The following is a 17,880-nucleotide window of genomic DNA, read 5'->3' on the forward strand; positions in this document are numbered from 1 at the left end:
CTTGGAACAAAGAGCTAAGCAAGCAGGGACATACTGACATCATTAATATCTCCTGTCTAGGTAACTAGATTAAGGGCAGCACTGACAGCTGGAGGCCAAAGCACACTGGGATCAAATAACATCCTTCATATTCTGTGTGGTTAAACACTCTCTATGTATGTTTTAATGTTACTATCAGCCACTAAAAGTAAAGGCTACAAATAACAAGTAAKGTTCATTTCACATGCAGGGAAACAAAAAGTGTCACACAGAATTGCAGAAAAGTTGAGGTTGGTAGGGATCTCTGGAGATCATCTAGTCCAGCTCCACTGCTCAAGCAGGGTCACCTAAAGCACATTGCAGAGGATCACATCCAGGCAGGTTTTGAGTATCTCTAGAGAAAGAGACTCCACAACCTCTCTGGGCAACCTGATCATATTGTGTCTGCAGGTTTTCTGCAACTGTGAGCACATGTGTACATGGCACTAGCACCCAACTGGCTCTGTTCCTGTGGACTGACAGCAGTTGGAAACCTTTTGCTGTCCCTTTGCTGTCTGAAGAAGTGGAAGAAGACTCAATTCTTTTCTGATTTACAAAGGCAGAATGAATAAGAGAATGCAGAAATACAGCACAGTGACCAAGTGCACAGTTTCACAGATCACATTCGCATCTATCCAAGTAGCGTTTGAATCAGCACGGGACTGACTTCTAAAAAGAGATTAAAAGATAGGCTGCTTGTTACTGTTTATACATTTTTATAGTCATGTTTCTATGCATGAGTTCAATAGGATGCATCCTATTAAAAACGGGACCTGTATCTGTACCACACATCTGTAGAAATCTGCTGTGCAGAGCTGAAGACAGAGATCGAAGCCTGGGAAAAGGACATTTGTACAACAGTAAACACGTTATAGTTACTGAACAAAAAGAAAGCTCACATCTGTGACTCTTATCACTCTGCACTACCAGCTAAAAGTCTGAAATTTGCATAAAGAAAACTTTTGAAATAGAACTCAACACAACGTAATTTAAAATCATAGTCAGATGTGGATTAGGAATAAATTGATGAGACAATAAAACAGTAACATACTTGACCAACATACGTCTCCCAGCACTGATCCTGTGAATTTTGAGTATTATAGTCAAAGGAAACTGTTYTGTTAACCAGTGAGTCAGAAACCGTCAAGTTTGTGGTGCGACTGTCTTCCAGCGTTATGGTRGTGTTTGTCTGAATTTGTACATCAGGAATAGTTGTAGATAAATTGTTTTCTTCAGGAAGAGTTTTGGTTGCTAAGAAGCTGGTAGAATTACTTGCATTGTTGTTAACTTCAGAGTCCTGMAAGAATAAATGTACTTAAAGTGAAATTTTCATCTATCCTTTCTGACTTAAAACTCCATGCTTTCTAAAATGTACGCGCAAATGCATTTCTRCAAGTATTTTCAAGCAGCAGTTAGGTAACTGTCAAGTAGCTGCCAAAGTACATTCATGTGAAATTCATAAGGACAATACTGTAAATTGATTTTAGGTAGCTGGAAACATTTGGCCTAAGTTGTGGCTATATAGTTTTTTTTAAGTAGCTAAGCAATGCAGAGGAAATCTGTTTGTTTAAACCATACACCAGCAATCAAGTGGATCCAATTATCCCCCCAAATTAAAAATATTTGTAAATGAACATTACAAACTAAACCTGACTCTACTAATAATGTGTTTTAATACTTTGATTTCAAACAATTTTACATCTGACTTCACGTATACTACAATAAAAGGAACTCCATCCATAAAGCTAGCTGGTTTTACAGGTTATAAAACATCAAGCTAAACTTACAGTGACACTCATACTGTCCACTTTATCCAGGAGAGCAATGATTAAACTGTAGAGGTTTCCCAGATACAGAACAAGAACCCTGAAAACAACAGGAATGAGATACCGGTTACCAGCATTATTATCCCACAGGCTTCTTATGCATTCTCCGTTGTGGATGAGGTAAACCTTGTGACCAGGACACACATCTCCTCCTCCTCCCTTGCTCCCCACATTGTTTCTACGCTGTATATTATTCCCCATACCTGGCAAGCTGAAAACGAAGAGTGGTCCTCGGATGATACATCTCTAAAGCTGCCACAAGTTCAAAAGCAGAGGGTGCAATCATTGTAATTAGGGACACAACAACGCTTACCTACAGAACAGAAAGACATAACATTTTTGTAGCTTTCCACGTAGATCTCTGGTGACTTGATGGCTGATTGAAACACTACTGCTGTGTATGCTCTGGTGATTGCTGTTCTTGGAGAATATACTTTAGAAAGTTACTATTGACATCAGGAATAACAGTAAACAAGATCCAAAATTATAAGTCTGCAATAGGAGAGTCTTTACTTGGAGTCTTTACTCCAGACAGTTATGTGCTACCTTTAAAGCTATTACGTTATTAAATAAAATAAAAAACTTAAYGTGCAGGAAATTGGAAGACAGCATCTTTAGCTGAATGGTTCTCCAAACCCATTCAGTTCTTGTTCTCAGTATCCACTCCTTCCTCTGAAGGGAAATACTCACAGAACATTCAGTATCTTCCAGCTGAAATCAATGGCTATTGTCAAAACTGATGCCTTCTTAACAGTTTTCTCTGACCCCTTGGCCTATTGTCCCTCAGCTCAACTGTGGGCACAAACGYAGATTTGTAAGTGAGAGAAGAGAGTTTATGCTTTGTCCTCACAAAATCAGGGCCGCCTAGAAGTGCAGTCTCTGTACAAGAAGGAACTGCTGCACTCCTCTGCCCACTTCAGCTCTGCTAGCRCCGTGCTGCAGCACAGAAGCGGCAGTGCGCAAAGGGAGATCCACGTGACCACAGCTCTGCTATCTTGGTTCCTCATTCTCCTGGCCACTCTCTTGTGACTACACCTTAGTGCATCCTACTGCTATCCGAGAGCCCTGAAACAATAATCCTATGTCTAACACCAAGGTGTCGTACACAAAACATTGTACCTCATTTTTTTCCCAAAGAGTCAATTCCTTTTTGGTGCGCTCTAATTTTTGGGATCGATCCACAACAAAGTAAATGATGTAAATACTTCCAGCAAGAGAGAGAAGCACAAGGATGTTTGCAATAATCCTTAAGCTTATAGTCACAGCCCTGGAAAAGAATCACACAGCTAATGCAGTTGGTTGTCTTATGGCACTAGGGTTTTTTCTAACATGATTTTTAGACTTASGAAACAAGTACATCAGCACTGCTATCTGCATTGAAACAGTGCTTTAGAAAGTATCTCTGATCTTACATACATACAGGTTTTTGCTTTTCGTCTTTTCCTGCTCTTCCAATATAGCTTCCTTGAAAAAAAAAAAACAACATTATCATTTTAATAGCATTCAACAAAAATAATACATATATCCCTCACACAAGCTACCAAGTATACTAATAAGAGTCTTYACACCCTGGAGGTGCCAGGATAAAAATACCTCTCTGTCCTGCATAGCTTTTTAGACGTGCTAATTGAGTTTAAGCAGTAGAGGAGAAACAAAGACACAGTAATTGAATACTTGTGCACTTTAGTTTCTGTTGTCTCTTGCTGTTGTCCCATTTGCTTTAACCGAGTACCTGCAAAGATTTACATTAACAGAGCTTTTTGCAGGACATGCTTAAGGAATCCATGTCAGTATTGTAACACAGAATTGTCAAAAGTCATCCTTGGCCATTGAAATAACTAAATCTCTAGCCTATTACACAGTTTGAAGCAATCTGATCCAAAACTCGTGGAATAACTTGCTTTTGAGTAAAACCATATCTGTTTTTAAATACTAAGTGGAAAAGATCTGTATTTAATGCAACTTCTTCAAATTGACAGAACTGTAAGATATACCTGGACCATTTGTTTTGGAGAGATAAAATAAGTGAACACTTTTATATTTTAAAAGTATTTTTGCTTCCACTATTCAATGAAATTGCATCACAGGCAAATTTATTTCAATGAGTCTAACTTTTCACATTTACAATGGTATGGAATAAAACATGTCATGAAATACAATGGTTTTTCTTGAGAGAGAACATGACAGAATGAAATGGAATGACAGTGTCAACAAGAAGTCACATCAGAAGATGTCCTATCCCCATTTTAATTTCTGTCATCAGTRTAAACAAGAAATCTAGATTCAATGCATGATACAACTGTGATACCACAGAGATGTGGTAAGCCCTCCCCTAGGCAAACAGATCCAGAAATGAGTACTCAGAAGCAATAGGGAATATAGGGGACTGAGAGAAAGCACATTTAATTTACAAATCAACAAAGAAATCAAAATAATTCATAGGTCAGTTGCTCACCCTAATGCTATTAACTATTGCAGCAGCTTTGCTCTCTGCAGCCTCGGGGTTTCCTATTAAATAGTCCCAGGCACAGAACAGTCTCCAGCAGAAAGTGTAATTTTCATCAGAGGCACTTGCTAAACTCATTCTCGAGTTCTTTGCCATTCTGTAAAAGAGAACAAATATTGTCAGTAAGTGAAGATRTATATGAAGGAAGTCAATGGTTTTGTTCATAGTTTTCAAATGTTTACATCTTTAAAACTGCCTAAAACTGTGGCAAATAATGTCATTCTCAGCAGTTCTCTGAAGAAACTAAAAACTTGGTGAGGTTCAGAGAATGAATCAGCTTGAACTTCCCTTATGTTCAGAAGTGTCTGACTTTGGAAGRGCAGTTCAATGGCATTTGCAGTCTTTACAACTGACAAATAAAGCAAATTAAGTCCATGGGTGTAGTGAGGTTTAATATATTTCAATTTTAAGATCTCCAGGTAGGATCCAGGTAGAAGATACTATAACGTAAGATCACTATTACTGTGATTATGAGTCAGTCTGCAAAACTAGTGATCATGCACGAGATCTGCTCAGTTTTTGTATTGCTTTCATCTCAAAATATACGTTATTGTCAAACAGAAACACAGGGCCATTTTGCACACCAGAGCGGGTGGGTGAGGCCTGCTCAGCTCAGGTAGGCAAGAAGGCAGAATATTGGAAAGCATAAGAAATGTAATGAAGATTAACAGCTTATGAAAGAAAGGACATCCAAAAGGACAACGTAAAAAARGGAACAGTGAGCAGGCAAGCAAAGAGGCAGTGGGCTGTGTCAGACAGAGAAAAGCTAATCACAAAGAAAAGCTAAAAACTGCAGATGTGCAGACTGGTCTCAAAGATACCAGTGACCCAAACTAGCAGACAGAAAGGGGAAGGAACAGTTTGGAAACTGATACAGGTATTAAGCAATGCTAAAAATCACCGTGGACTGCACTGTGTCTGGTAAATAGTTATGGAGAGGGGAAGGGAAAGTGGAAGGAGAAAGGCCAGAGTGACCCTGCCCCAGTGCCGGCATCGCACGTTCCTCGACTCGTGGTCAGCACTGGCGGGTTGCTCCTTCTCCCGCGCAGCTCCGGCTCCTGGCCCTTAAACAGCAAAGGCAACGAGCTCGTATTTGAACGGGATGCCGCATACCAGCTGAAATGATGCCAAGGCTGTTTCGTGCATGACAGCATTTTTGTATTTGTACTTCAATAAACGGGAATAACAATGCTGAAAGCATTACATTTAAATCTATATTCCTTTCATTGTAACATTTACATCAGGAAAGTGGACAACAGAAAACACTTCAATGASAGTCAGACCTTATTCTGCAACACACAAAGGGCACAGAGCTCCCAAACCCCATGCACTGTGCATTACTGCTCTCCTGTGAGAGAAACTGGGAGAGAGAGAGAATGTAAATGACAGCAAGATAAAGAGCAAGCTAGAATTTAACTCAATCTGCCTCCCTGATATTAGCCGACTTGAACAGGTTAATTGAACTATAGGGAATAAGTACAGAGGAAATGGGATAAATATACTGCTGACAGTTGTCTGTACATGAAAGCTCACGAACAGCAATACGTGGAAATCTTACTTTTTTAAGAGAATGATAAAGCTGTAAGCGAACACTGCCATTCCAACAAGGAAGTAAGCAAGAGGCAGCCGGTACCCAGCTTTCCCAATCTTCCTGTCACGACCATAGTAGCCATAAAACAACACAGAGTACTGGAGATAGCCCTGCAAAGACCAGACTCCGTGAATACGAGCACCAACCCCTGGCTACAACAGAACAACAACGCAAAGCAACAAAGAGCGGTTTTAGCCTTGCCCCCAGTGACCAGATGGTGTCCAGATCTTGCGCAGATGCAATATGCTCCTTGGGAATGGTCTTGCTGACTGTGCTCCCAAACGGTGCTCCGGCCAGTAGCTGAGAAGAAGGGACAAGGTCTTAGACACTGCGTGAAGGCCACCGGGCTGCAGCAGCTGCACGGCAGAACRCGCACAGCGCTGCCTGCACGGGTGACGCTATGAAGATAGCAAGTATTTCGGTCATTCGTCGTCCCAAGCTAGCAACTTTCTGAGAAATCCTGCATTCAGTTTTGACTAAACCAGCTGGCTTTTTGCCATCTGAGCTCTACCTTTTAGGTAACTGAGTGCTCTGTGGACATCTTAGAGGTGGGTGAAAACTGACAATGGGGGTCAACTTAATTAACAAAAATCTCTTTTGAGATGAACAATTAAGTTAATTAACAACTTAAGCATTTTTAAATTAAATATGTTTGATTTCAAAATGGTACTTCAAGACTAAATCTACTTTTACTTAATAATAAAAATAATGATAAAAATACCTTTTTTCAATTTACTTTGTTTTTTGAGGGCCTTTTTTTTTTAAATTTAGTCAATGAGAAGAAAAAACAGATATTCATATGTTTCTGACAACATCATTAAAGCACAGGTTATGTAAGACAGTATTTATAAATCATTTGTTATGTTAACATACATCCCCATCTCCTCTCTTCTATCGTGGGGCAAGATAGGGCAGGTGTGTAGAGCGCGGTTTATCTCCTTAAGATTCTGAAAGTTCACCAACTGACCTAATCTGATCTTATCACTTAGGTCAATGGAGAARGCCGGCTTCCTTCACAGGCCGGTCAGCAACATTTTCATACCAAACGTCAGCTGGAATGAATTGTCTTTTGGGGGTGTTCAACTGTTGTTGTGGACTAGAGGAGGAGTGTAGGTGGTAAGTTTAAATTATTTTTCATAAATTTCAGATGTCTATTGTATTAGATACACTATTAGATTTGTATTTCACAGTTTCTTGTTAACAAATAGTCTTATCTGGATGCAACTAAAAGTTGGGGCTGTTCAGAAATTCAAGACCTGATTTCTATTGAACAAAAACCTGATGAGAGAGACAGAGACAGAGAGAGAGAGAGACAGAGAGAGGTTATGTTTTTCTTCCTGTAAGTGACATTAGCAGGGCTTGAGCATACCAACTGCAGCTTCTGGGATTTGGTTCTCCATTTTAGTAACCAGATATAAAAAAATATATATATCTTATATAAAAGCATAAATACTTCCTTGACAAAATATCATCTCTAACACTAATAGCAAGATTCTCTTATCCTTCCACTCTTCACAGTGGAATTTATTTTAAATAATTTATTTTAAATTGTAACTTTAAAACYGATACATGCCTTTAAGCTTAGCATTTGCTTAATTCAAAAAGGAAAGTGCAACAGTGCAGCAGTGCATTCCTTTGTAAATATTAACGATGGGTTCTTACCTCTGGTAAGACTACAAATGCTCCTGTCATTATGGTAAGCACGATATTGATTCCAAACAGCCATCTCAAGAAGATGAAGTAAGAGGCCACTCCAGACCCAAAATGACCTTAAGCCACAGAAAACAGTTATCTGAGCTACACAGTGCATAGAAGCTGGTACCATTTATTCACGAAGCATTATTTGAAGAGTAAAAAGAAAATAAATACCTGCCCCATTCTTGCAGGGCAAACAGCTAGGTAGAAAAAAAAAAGTTACTGTGTCAAAGAGAAAATATATTTGCAACACYCTGTGGTGGGGAAGTCTGATAATTTAATCACCAGCAGTATTTACACGGGAAGCAGTTATGTTGGGTGATGTAAAGCATCCATCTTCATGGTAGATTCCATGTCACATTCAACTCTGGGTAAATGCGGGATTGACCCAAGGATACAGTCCTGTGGACTATGAGAAGCTATACCCAAATCTTCCTGTRTTTTCAGAAGCATTTTTAATCTTTGTACTTACTCTCTATTTTCTTTATTCTCATTTCCCAAGGAATGAATATCACCACAAAATTATATGCAAGACGAATAAACTTCCTCCAAAGCTGAGGGGAAAAAAAAACCACACAGAAATGAGATGTGCATTACTTTTACATGAGAAAAGAGCAGTTAATGTATCAGAGCATTTGCTCTCTCATCTGGAGTCAGAAAGCATATTATAAACATTAATTACACACACACAGAGCATGTCTGTGAGGTAAGATGGATAAAACCAACTATGGCATAGTTCAGAAACATGCAAAACACGGGGGGCACAGGACTGTGCTTACTAGGAAACTGCCAAAAAATACGACACAGAGAGACCGCCAAGATCAAGGAGGAGAGCCCTCAATCTACCTGTTTTACACACRCAGGATCAGGAGGAACCCACGGCAGGAAGCAGACAGGCACCACTCTCTCACCTCCTCAGTGGATAAGGGCCACRGAGGAGAGGAGCCGCAGAAAAGGCCCAAACTTCACGTCATTGCAGAGAGCCTGGCRCGGTGCTCTCACACCAAACCTCGCCTGCAGAACCACCCGAGCAACAAACCCAGGCAAAACTTCACAAAACGACTCAAAGCAACACAGARCCTCTGCAAGGGGTCTATGGACCCTTTGGCAATGAGAAAGGAGGAGTGACTAGACCTCAGAGTAAAAAGAGGCATTTTTAAAGAAAAGCAGTCAAGGCAGAATTTGAAAACAGGTGGATTTAGGAATGCAGGTCCTTGAGAAGGATTGTGTAGAATATTTCCTATATTTAGACTAAGCCAATACTAMTCATAGCCTCTATACAATTTGTGAAGGAATCCCATTGCACTAAACATAGAACTGAATTTCTAGGACAAACAAATGAACACACTGCCAGCTTCACATTTAAGAGAAGCATAACTTCAAGAGAAAGAACAAGCTTTCATATTCAACAGCAACAAATTCAGCTGCTGTAATTCCCAAGTCTGTATATTACAATTTACACCTGCAGAAAACTCGTGGTTGTATTTTGCAAAGTCTTCATTCAACTTCTGTTTTTTTGCATACCCAAAGAAAAGCATCTTCCTACATACAGYGGGGCATGAATATGGGAGGAGAAACACAAAGCCATGTGTAAAACTGAGTCCACTTTTTCATTTGTTGAATTAATTTACCATAGCAACAGGAAAATCATATTTGTATATCATTCATTTTACAGTGTCTTTCATAGCACAGGCAGATATTTAAAAAACCCAAACTGTATTTTAGTCAGCAGCAGTATCAATATTATATCATGAAATCTAATCTCTTGAAACCAAAGAGAATTAAATCACATTTTAATTAATGAATATATCAATCTCTTTGATCAAAGTTAATCCATTTTTTATAGTGATAAAAGGATTTTATTGCATGAATTTGAAGTATTTTATTTTTAAAAAGATGCTGTGAGTTGCATGAGAATTGCTAGGATTGCTACTTTCATTTGAAACGGAGTTCACAAGGCTGAGAAAGGAATCAAGCTGCAGGTTGTGCAGCAGATATATAGATTATACAGAATTGTCCATGTCAGCAGAAGTAGCATTAGTTAAAATAATTATATAGCTATCATCTCTTTTCCTGCCTACTGTGTAYATGAACAAAAAGGAAAATTCACAATAGACAAAAAGAAGCTTTTAACTGCTTCCCCACCACCACCTCCCAAGGAGTTCTTGACTTGGAGATGAGGATTTTATAGAAAACACACTTCTGCATATGAAATCTGCAAATAATCATTGATATAGAAAAAAGATGTAATTTAAGAAAAAAACCAGACATACCTCTGCACCAGCTGCTTGGTACCCTCTTGTTCTAGTAAGTCTTCCTTCATACTTCAGCACAATCTCTTTAGCTTGTCTGCACAAGAAGGTTGAACTTYGTTTTACTTTGATCGTACTACTCTGAGCCTCTAGTTCTACACAAGCAGCAACTAGCAAAGCTGTCAAATGCYGTGAAATCCTGGCATAGGTTGTCTAACCAAACACTCCTGAATCAGGCAAAACTTTAAGAGGATTTTATTTTCAAAATAATGAGAGCTTTGTTTGAGAAACCTTAGCATTCAAAACTTTCACTGTAGGAAGAATTCTGTATTATATTTTTTTCTCCATCCTTTCAATTAATGTCTCTTTCTTTTAAAATGGGCCAACCTAAATGGGTAAAATTAAAAAGGTCCCCATCACAGTCTGGTTAATCTTCTGTGGATAGCAAYCCCCTTTCTGTAAATAGTGTGGAACTGTTGCAAGGTGCAAAGAGAAGCATATTCAGCTGACCCTACTTCTGGTCGTAATCAGTCTTTGACTTCAGGAGAAGGTGGATGAGGGTTATCGGAAGCTCATCAAGATAAAAATCATACAGCAGCAAGAAGGCAGCAAGTCACAGACTCTGCATAAAAGAGAGAAAACTCTCTTTGCTTCCCAAGACAAAACAAGGACTCGACTGCTGGTGGATTTTAACTAAAATGCCATTCTAGTATCAGACACTATTACACTGAACGTACCTTCTAAACCTACAAGCGTGGAGTATTTATTGCTATTTGCAACCTGTGGAAATTACAGACCACCTTCTATTCTCTCGTTCCACGACGCCTCCCTGTTGCCCTACAGGGTTATCTTGAAAGCAGCATGGGACAGAGGGAAACAGCTCAAAAATGTATCACTGAGATTTACCAGAGYGCACAGCCTTTCCTTAGGCCTCCAAACAGCAGACGCTCTGCTCGCTGGTTAAAGAGCAGAGGTGTGATTTTGTGCTGTGACATGTTCAGAACTGCTTCATCCTGCAAATCCTGGGGCTCCTGCCTTCAGGACAGCCCTCCGCTCTCATAGGAGGGTGTTCACAGTGTAATTTCCTAGCAGTTCTTATTCATTGCTGTGCTCATCCTGTTCCAGCTTAGACTGAAATACTTCTGAGGCTGGAAACATTGCTCCGATCCTTGGATCTGAAAGCTTTCGTACAAGCTGTGTTACCTGAGCGCCCTCAGTTTCTGCCTCATCGGCCACGGCCTGCAGCGGATGTTGGACATAATCTCCTTCTGATACTGTATATTCTGAAAGATCTGCTCTGGGTCGTGACGATCAGCCTTTTCTTCACCATTATCATTGTCTGAGTTACTGAGCAGCCCGACGTGCACCGCATGGGAGGAAAAACAGAAAAAACACAAGAGAAATCATTCTGATTCAGATCCCCAGCAAACTGTAGACTTGCACACGGATCCAGTCTATTAGAACAACGTAGCAGCAATGAGCTAGGGACCTTACAGGATCTTCTTGTTTTACAGTCAATGAATAATTGGGATGATTTCCCCCTCTCTGCGATGTAACTCTCCCCATCACCCTTGCCTGCTCAGCCATGAATTATCCACATTTCCCACTAGGAATGCAAATCTTTCCACTCCCAGCATTTCAAATCATACAGCTTGTAAATCATGCTATCAGGACACTTCATGAATTTTTCTGGAACAAAGTGCTGCCTAACCATTTTCAACAAGAGCACTTAACATACATTTATTTACCATATGGGAMTGATCTTTTACGTTGATGGTAACAACAATAAAATATTTCCTTGTTAAAATGGGGGAAATGTATTCTTAGAATGCCCTAGCCTTTTGTTACCTTTCCCTATGGATAAGGGACAGAAGTGTGGGACCCTCAGATAACCAAGARTTACACATCCCTGCAAAAAGATTGATGCGTCTCTAAGCAGATTTCTGTGGATGATAATTAAATCATCTTTTCTGATGTTGTCATCACATCTGTCACATCTGTGGTGACAGCTCTCATTCCACATTTGAAACAAGGTATCGTGTGTAAAGCAGCAGCAATATTCATTCTTGTAGGGGACTGCATTTTAAAATCTGTGTCAGTTGAATTTCCCCTCTGAATAAAACAAACAGAACTGCAAAATGCTGCAACARCAATATCAGCTAGCAAGTCTTCTAATTGCACGGCCATATATTTGTTGGGAAAGTTCCCTACAATTTTGCTGAAAAAGCAGCACCCTTTAAATGAYTTAGAATTAAGTCGTAACAGAAGCCACGCTTCGTAGGATCATTTGAAGAATGTGCACAGTCAGATCACAAATGCATCCGTCCGCTCTCCTGTCTCTGACCCCCGAGCACGCTGGACACCCACAGCAAATACATCATGAGCAGGACAACAATAAAGGATTGGCTTTTATCCTGCTCTACCCTGAACTCMTTTGAGTTACACTGGAGAAGTTTGTGGTACAGTATCGAACAAGATTTGTGAAAATAAAATAGAGGTTTAAAATAAACCTAAATACAGAAAAAGACTTTTATTTTTTCCCCCTCMTATTCATCCAGCTATGCTGTTTAAATGAAAGGCAAAAGACAAGATCCCGCTTTCTGGCTAGGTCAGGAAGATTTACACCGCAGGCAGAAGAGGGGAAGCTCTCCTACCTGTGGGGTGGCTCCTGGTACGTGTAGATGCTCGCGTGCCGTTTCACCGTCCGATACTTCTTGCAGGACTTTGCGCTTCTCGCTGCAGCAGACCCCGTTTCTGCTGCCATGGTGGCAGCTGCCGCCGCGCCGCGAGGAAGCCGGCCGGACGTCTCGTAAGCAGTGGGATGCTCCGGAGCGGAGGGCCGGGGCGGAGGGCTGCCCGCCCGCCCGCGCCCCGCGAGACCCCGCGGCGGGCGGCGCGCGCCTTAAAGCCGCAGCGTGCAGCGGCCCCCGCCGCCTTCAGCCGGCCCGCCGAAAGCGAGCGAGGAGACGCAGCCCGGCGGTCGGGCGGCTGCACGCCTGAACGAAAAGCCAAGAYTGAAAAACGTGGTGTCGTTTTCCCACGCGACTTGCAGATCCTTTCCGGGGGGGGTAACCTTGGCCGAATCCGAGGGCTGCTCCTTTCCCGGGCTGAGGCCCCAACTTCTCAGCACGAGCTACATTCATTATACCTAGATTCAYGTCTCTCGGAAGTACCAAAATACCTGATATTTAGACAAGCACAGATTACCAAGCAATGCACKTTTTCTAGATAGCTGCAGTATCTTAGTTACGCTCAATTCCATCAATAAATTGCATCATTTTTAAAGTTTAAAATAAACATTTTCAAGATTTTTGGTAATAATAATGGTGATTCCTAGATCAAAAAGACACTGGAAAACATTACTGTCTGATGCTTACTCATTTCTTGAGCTCTACTGCTTAACTAATTTTATTACAAAATTAATAGTTACTAAATGTATATCTACCAAATAGAAAATCACTTTAAAAGATCTCCATCTCACTTCCTGTATGTCCTGGGGCATGTTTTTGCACTTTTATGTCTTACTTCCCATCTTCAAATAAGGATAACATTTCTCCTTTTCACAAAAATGGCATAAAATATATAGCAAATGTCGAAGCACTCTATGTCCATTGTATCATGCCCCTGTATTACTGCATTATTAACTATCCATCAGGTGGATGAGAACTTTAATTCACTAAAAATATTCATATGCATTCTAAAACTGATCGTTAAACCCCAGTTTTCAGTCTCAAAGGTCTCATAAYCAAAATACAGCAGTAGTAACCTTTACTTATTTTAAAAGTAATTAATCCATATAATCCAAGATTAACTACCAGGCAACCGACACACCATACTTGCCGGTGGTCAAGTCCCCTGCCACAGATCTCTAGCCAGCTCCAGCGTTTCCTTTCCATCAGCATCTCTGGGTGCTGGTATYGGACTGTGCTAGGGCCAGGGCAGCTGAAAAGCATGCTTCAACRGTCAAGTGATTTTCCAGTGCGTTTTCTCCATTGTAGAAGATGTGGGAATTCTGGGTGACGTTATTAAAGCAGAGCACAACTGAGACCAAGAAACTTGATATGAACAGTTTCTGTTGCCATAATTTGACTCTTACAACGTGGGAGAAAAATGAAGAGTTTACAGAGAGTTTTCACTTGTTCCTAACTTGGTATTTTCTCTCCTTAATATCTCTGGGCAAAAGGCGGCACTGGGTTCAGTTGCATAAATCAGTGGTCTGTATTATTTAACTTTTATTTGCAGCCTCTGACAAGAAAGAACATTAAGTTCTCTCTGCTAGATTTCCTACAGAGAATAGCACAGGCTGYTTTTTCCTTCTGCTCTGAACTAATCTAAAATACTGCTGCTTGCTGAGAAATTTTTACTTTCCACGATCATGGTTATGGTCCATTGTACTGTATTTACTTAGTTAAATAACTAAAAGGCTTAGTAGTCACAAGCCTCATTATTTACTGCCTGTGACTTATTGCATGGTTTTACAGTTTTGAAGAAAGTCCATTTGGTGTAATTCACTTCACACTTGTTAGGTGCAAGGAAGGATGAAGTTAGATAMGGAAGCTTTCACGTTTCCAAAATGTATCCAATAGAAAAGTGCTGCGYCCCAGGTGCTCCATCTTGTTTCAAGCTTCTCCAGAAATCTGGGAGCTCCACTGACRCAAAGCTGAAGAGCCACAAAAGGGTAAAGAAATATCCTTATTCAGAATTTAGTTTTAGGGAAAAAAACACCAAAAAACTRCATTCTGCACTACTACTTCCATTCCTCCTTTGCCTCATGTATTTGACTTCTAAACCTAGTGAATACCATTGGCATTGTATCTATAGAAACATATAGAAACACATTTTAGCCATGTTCTACTTACTGCATGAACTTCCATGAACTGAATTCACTGGTCCCAACTCCATCCCGAGTATCTAACTGTACATATCTCCTTTAACTACACTGGAGACTAGGAGGTGTGAACTCCAATTCCAAGCTTCACAAGAAGAATGGACCAAATAATTTTACTTTTGCCGTGCTGTGCTTTATTTTTCATAGCGAAGTCTGTAAAATAGAGGCTGTTAGAGCTCTGGTGTATCGAACTATCTGTACCATACTGTAATCCACCAGCCTTGGAATGGCTTTCCTGTTTGGCTTTTAATTCACAGAACAGAAGATGCCATCCTCTGTGTGTAAGAACAGTCATCAAGCGAGAGCAAACAGCCAAGAACAACAGATATCAGCCAAGAAATACATCTCCATTAAAAGGCTTATCACCTCTTTCCAGCTAGAAAAACAAACAGAGGAACTATTCTGAATGCCAGAAAAGCCCCTTAAAGCTCTGTGCTCAGGGTACTGCAAACACCCACCTCACCACTTTTTTGTCTTCTTGCATGATATGCTTTCAATTTTGTAATTTAAAAGCACTAAAAGGTCAGTTCCAATATATTTCCKCAGTTGTAGTTAGTTATTTGCCTTTGCATGTTGGCCTGGGGGACCAGATTCTGCTGCCTTTGTTCATGACATTTACTGGTTCGCTCTTTAGGCCAACCTACTCAAGGCCGTCGCTTTGCTGCTTATTCCAGTTACGTTTACTCACTGCTCTCATTTAGAAAATATAAATATTTCCTGTAGACACATTATTTCAAACAATGAGGAGTGGCAACCTAGCATCTGCATAGCTCTGGGCGGCCCTGTGTTTTACAGAGATAATATTCTGGGCCACAATGGCAGCGCAGCTTTGCACCCGTGTAACAAGCCTGTCTCATCAGGGGTAATTAACTGTGCTAACGTGCTTTTAGTTTTTTATGATCAATCCCAGTCATCTGGCAGAACATTCACAATTAAAGTGTAGACATGCCCTATGAAACTCTCAGTGTGCCTGAAGTTCATTAGGAATTTAAATCAAACACATTTCCGTAAAAATGAAGATTTCAAGCTAATKGTGACATCTAGAAGAAACTGGAACTGCCCAAGTCCCACCTTTCGCTGGACTCCCAAATCCCTTAATTTTCATTTGAGGGAACCATGCTGGAGAAATTAAGCTTTAATATTATTGGTAGTTCCCAAGGATTACTACATTTTGTAGATAACGTGGTGTACTTTTATATGCTGGTAATAATATGGTACAATGCTACCAAAAACATTAAAACGCTAACTTTAACGATTTATAGATTTAATTAGCCAATATTTTCTGGGTTGTCAACAGGGAAGATATTTTCTTTCTTTTTTGTTAGGAAAAAAAGGCYTAAAGCCTTAACTTAAAATAAGGAGACGATTTAAACTTGACATTTWAATAGTTTTAATCCTGCCAGTCCTGGAATCACACATGTAAGTTACTACCAAAGGCTAAAAGCATAATGAGCACCGAGAGAGTCATGAATTCCAAGGCCGTGCGGCAGGAGGATGCAGAGTGCTTTTCGAGACAAAATAGAAAGCTCCTTCAAGAGCTTATCCCCGAAGTTGGTGGCATCCTCCCATTGCCCACGACCCCTGTGAGGGCCCTTCCAAAGAGCCCTGGTGTTCACTCAGGGCACAAAGAGCTTTTTGGTTTTGCTTTTCAACTCAGCAAGCAGTTTGGCAGGCAGAATACCCAGCTGCCCGTTTCAATGCGGTGCATTGAATCCRGAAATGTACTGGTGTTTGCTTTACTCTGAATGAATACTACAGCGGATATAGATTTGATTTCAACTGCCATTAACTGGATGTCAAACAGGACATTAACCTTTTACTGCAAAACATACAGTGGGCAGCTGTCAATGCGTAATAGGATACCTTATATTTAATCCATAGGACCATTTCATATTTTCAAAAACTTGCTCRGGAAAAATCCAGCTTGGTGAACCTTAGTTAGCTGAAAACTCAGTCTAACAGTTGGCTATCTTCTCCCTTTATGTCCATACCCATGAAGCTTTAGTTTAAACTTCATCTACCTTTTCAGCAGTGCAGTTAACATTACTATTTAACTAACAGATCTTTTCAGGTCCCTTTGCTTGGCAAGTTCACAACACCACAGATCTTGATTCCAAGATGGAAATTCAGAGAAGACTTGCGTCTCCAGTGTTCTCTGTAAAAAGAGAATTTTATCCCTTTAAATTCTTAACTACATAAAACAGTATTTAGAAACCTTGAAAAAGGAGACTAATGTGTATCTTTAAGTGGACTAATTAATAGTGCCAAAACCATTCAACCCCATAGAAACCAGTGAGAGTTAAAGATGCGCTACAGCATGTGGATTCCTGCAAAAACACTAAAACTCCTCTGACTTGGTTTGAGGACTTTTAGAGATGAAAGACCTGAGATCAAAAGACAACCTAGCTAGAGTTCAAAGAAAGCAGAAGTCTCCTTCTCAAATTATAATCTCAGTTCATCTGTTCAACACTAAAGATACTGGAGATGCACAGCTAGACATAGGAGCACTATGGGATTTCCAGAGTGCCAAAGCCATCATCTTCACTTACTGAGAGTAACATTGATCTATCTACYGGACTCCGTTAAATCATTGTCTGACCTCTAAGTTTGGGCAGTTTAGTTTCATATAAAASGTTTCACTCTCCAATTTCTGCATGTTCATAACTTCTGCTGACATAGTGGAGACTTGGCCTTGGGTGAGGGGAAATACAGCCATTGCTGTTCAATTTTCTTTGTGACTTCACATCACATAGAAAAACTGAAATTTGGTTTAAAAGGCTCCTCCTGTGTAGTTAACTGATCTAACTTCATCGTAAGATGACTATTTTTATGCATTAGATAGTATCATGATTATTAAAATACACATTTCTGTGACAGTACCAACCACAATAGAATATATCAAACAAAATTGTCAAGAGCAAAATCAGGTTTCTGATTACATGAACGTATCAGAGCCTAATGCTAAGGCAGGGGCTAAGGACAAACAGAAGTAGGGCAGAGACATGCTAAAGAAAGGCAGAAGTAGTAATATGCAGAGCCAAGCCCACATGGTGGGCTGGGAAGCTGTGTCCAAGAGCAGCTCCTACAGCCAGCTCATCTGAAGA

The 17,880-nt window shown here is 40.2% G+C and overlaps 1 protein-coding gene across 1 annotated transcript in view; it reads right to left on the bottom strand.

Annotated features, from left to right (window-relative positions):
• The window catches only part of TMC3 (transmembrane channel like 3), a 21,442-nt gene extending 8,248 nt beyond the window's left edge, over positions 1-13,194 (bottom strand). Inside the window, exons 1-13 of the mRNA XM_085308733.1 lie at positions 12,543-13,194; positions 11,092-11,235; positions 9,910-9,985; positions 8,109-8,190; positions 7,604-7,710; positions 6,143-6,241; positions 5,909-6,051; positions 4,300-4,447; positions 3,265-3,308; positions 2,964-3,111; positions 2,048-2,157; positions 1,806-1,884; positions 1,070-1,315 (exon numbers count right to left, since the gene is read on the bottom strand). Coding sequence (XP_085164859.1) covers positions 1,070-1,315; positions 1,806-1,884; positions 2,048-2,157; positions 2,964-3,111; positions 3,265-3,308; positions 4,300-4,447; positions 5,909-6,051; positions 6,143-6,241; positions 7,604-7,710; positions 8,109-8,190; positions 9,910-9,985; positions 11,092-11,235; positions 12,543-12,652 — 1,536 coding nt within the window. The 5' untranslated portion in view covers positions 12,653-13,194. The remainder of the gene's footprint in view (positions 1-1,069; positions 1,316-1,805; positions 1,885-2,047; positions 2,158-2,963; positions 3,112-3,264; positions 3,309-4,299; positions 4,448-5,908; positions 6,052-6,142; positions 6,242-7,603; positions 7,711-8,108; positions 8,191-9,909; positions 9,986-11,091; positions 11,236-12,542) is intronic.
• Positions 13,195-17,880: the final 4,686 nt, after the last annotated feature.

The sequence above is a fragment of the Rhea americana genome, unplaced genomic scaffold, assembly GCF_003343005.1.
Source record: "Rhea americana isolate MKP2758 unplaced genomic scaffold, rheAme1 scaffold_28, whole genome shotgun sequence".
NCBI classification, from domain to species: domain Eukaryota; kingdom Metazoa; phylum Chordata; class Aves; order Rheiformes; family Rheidae; genus Rhea; species Rhea americana.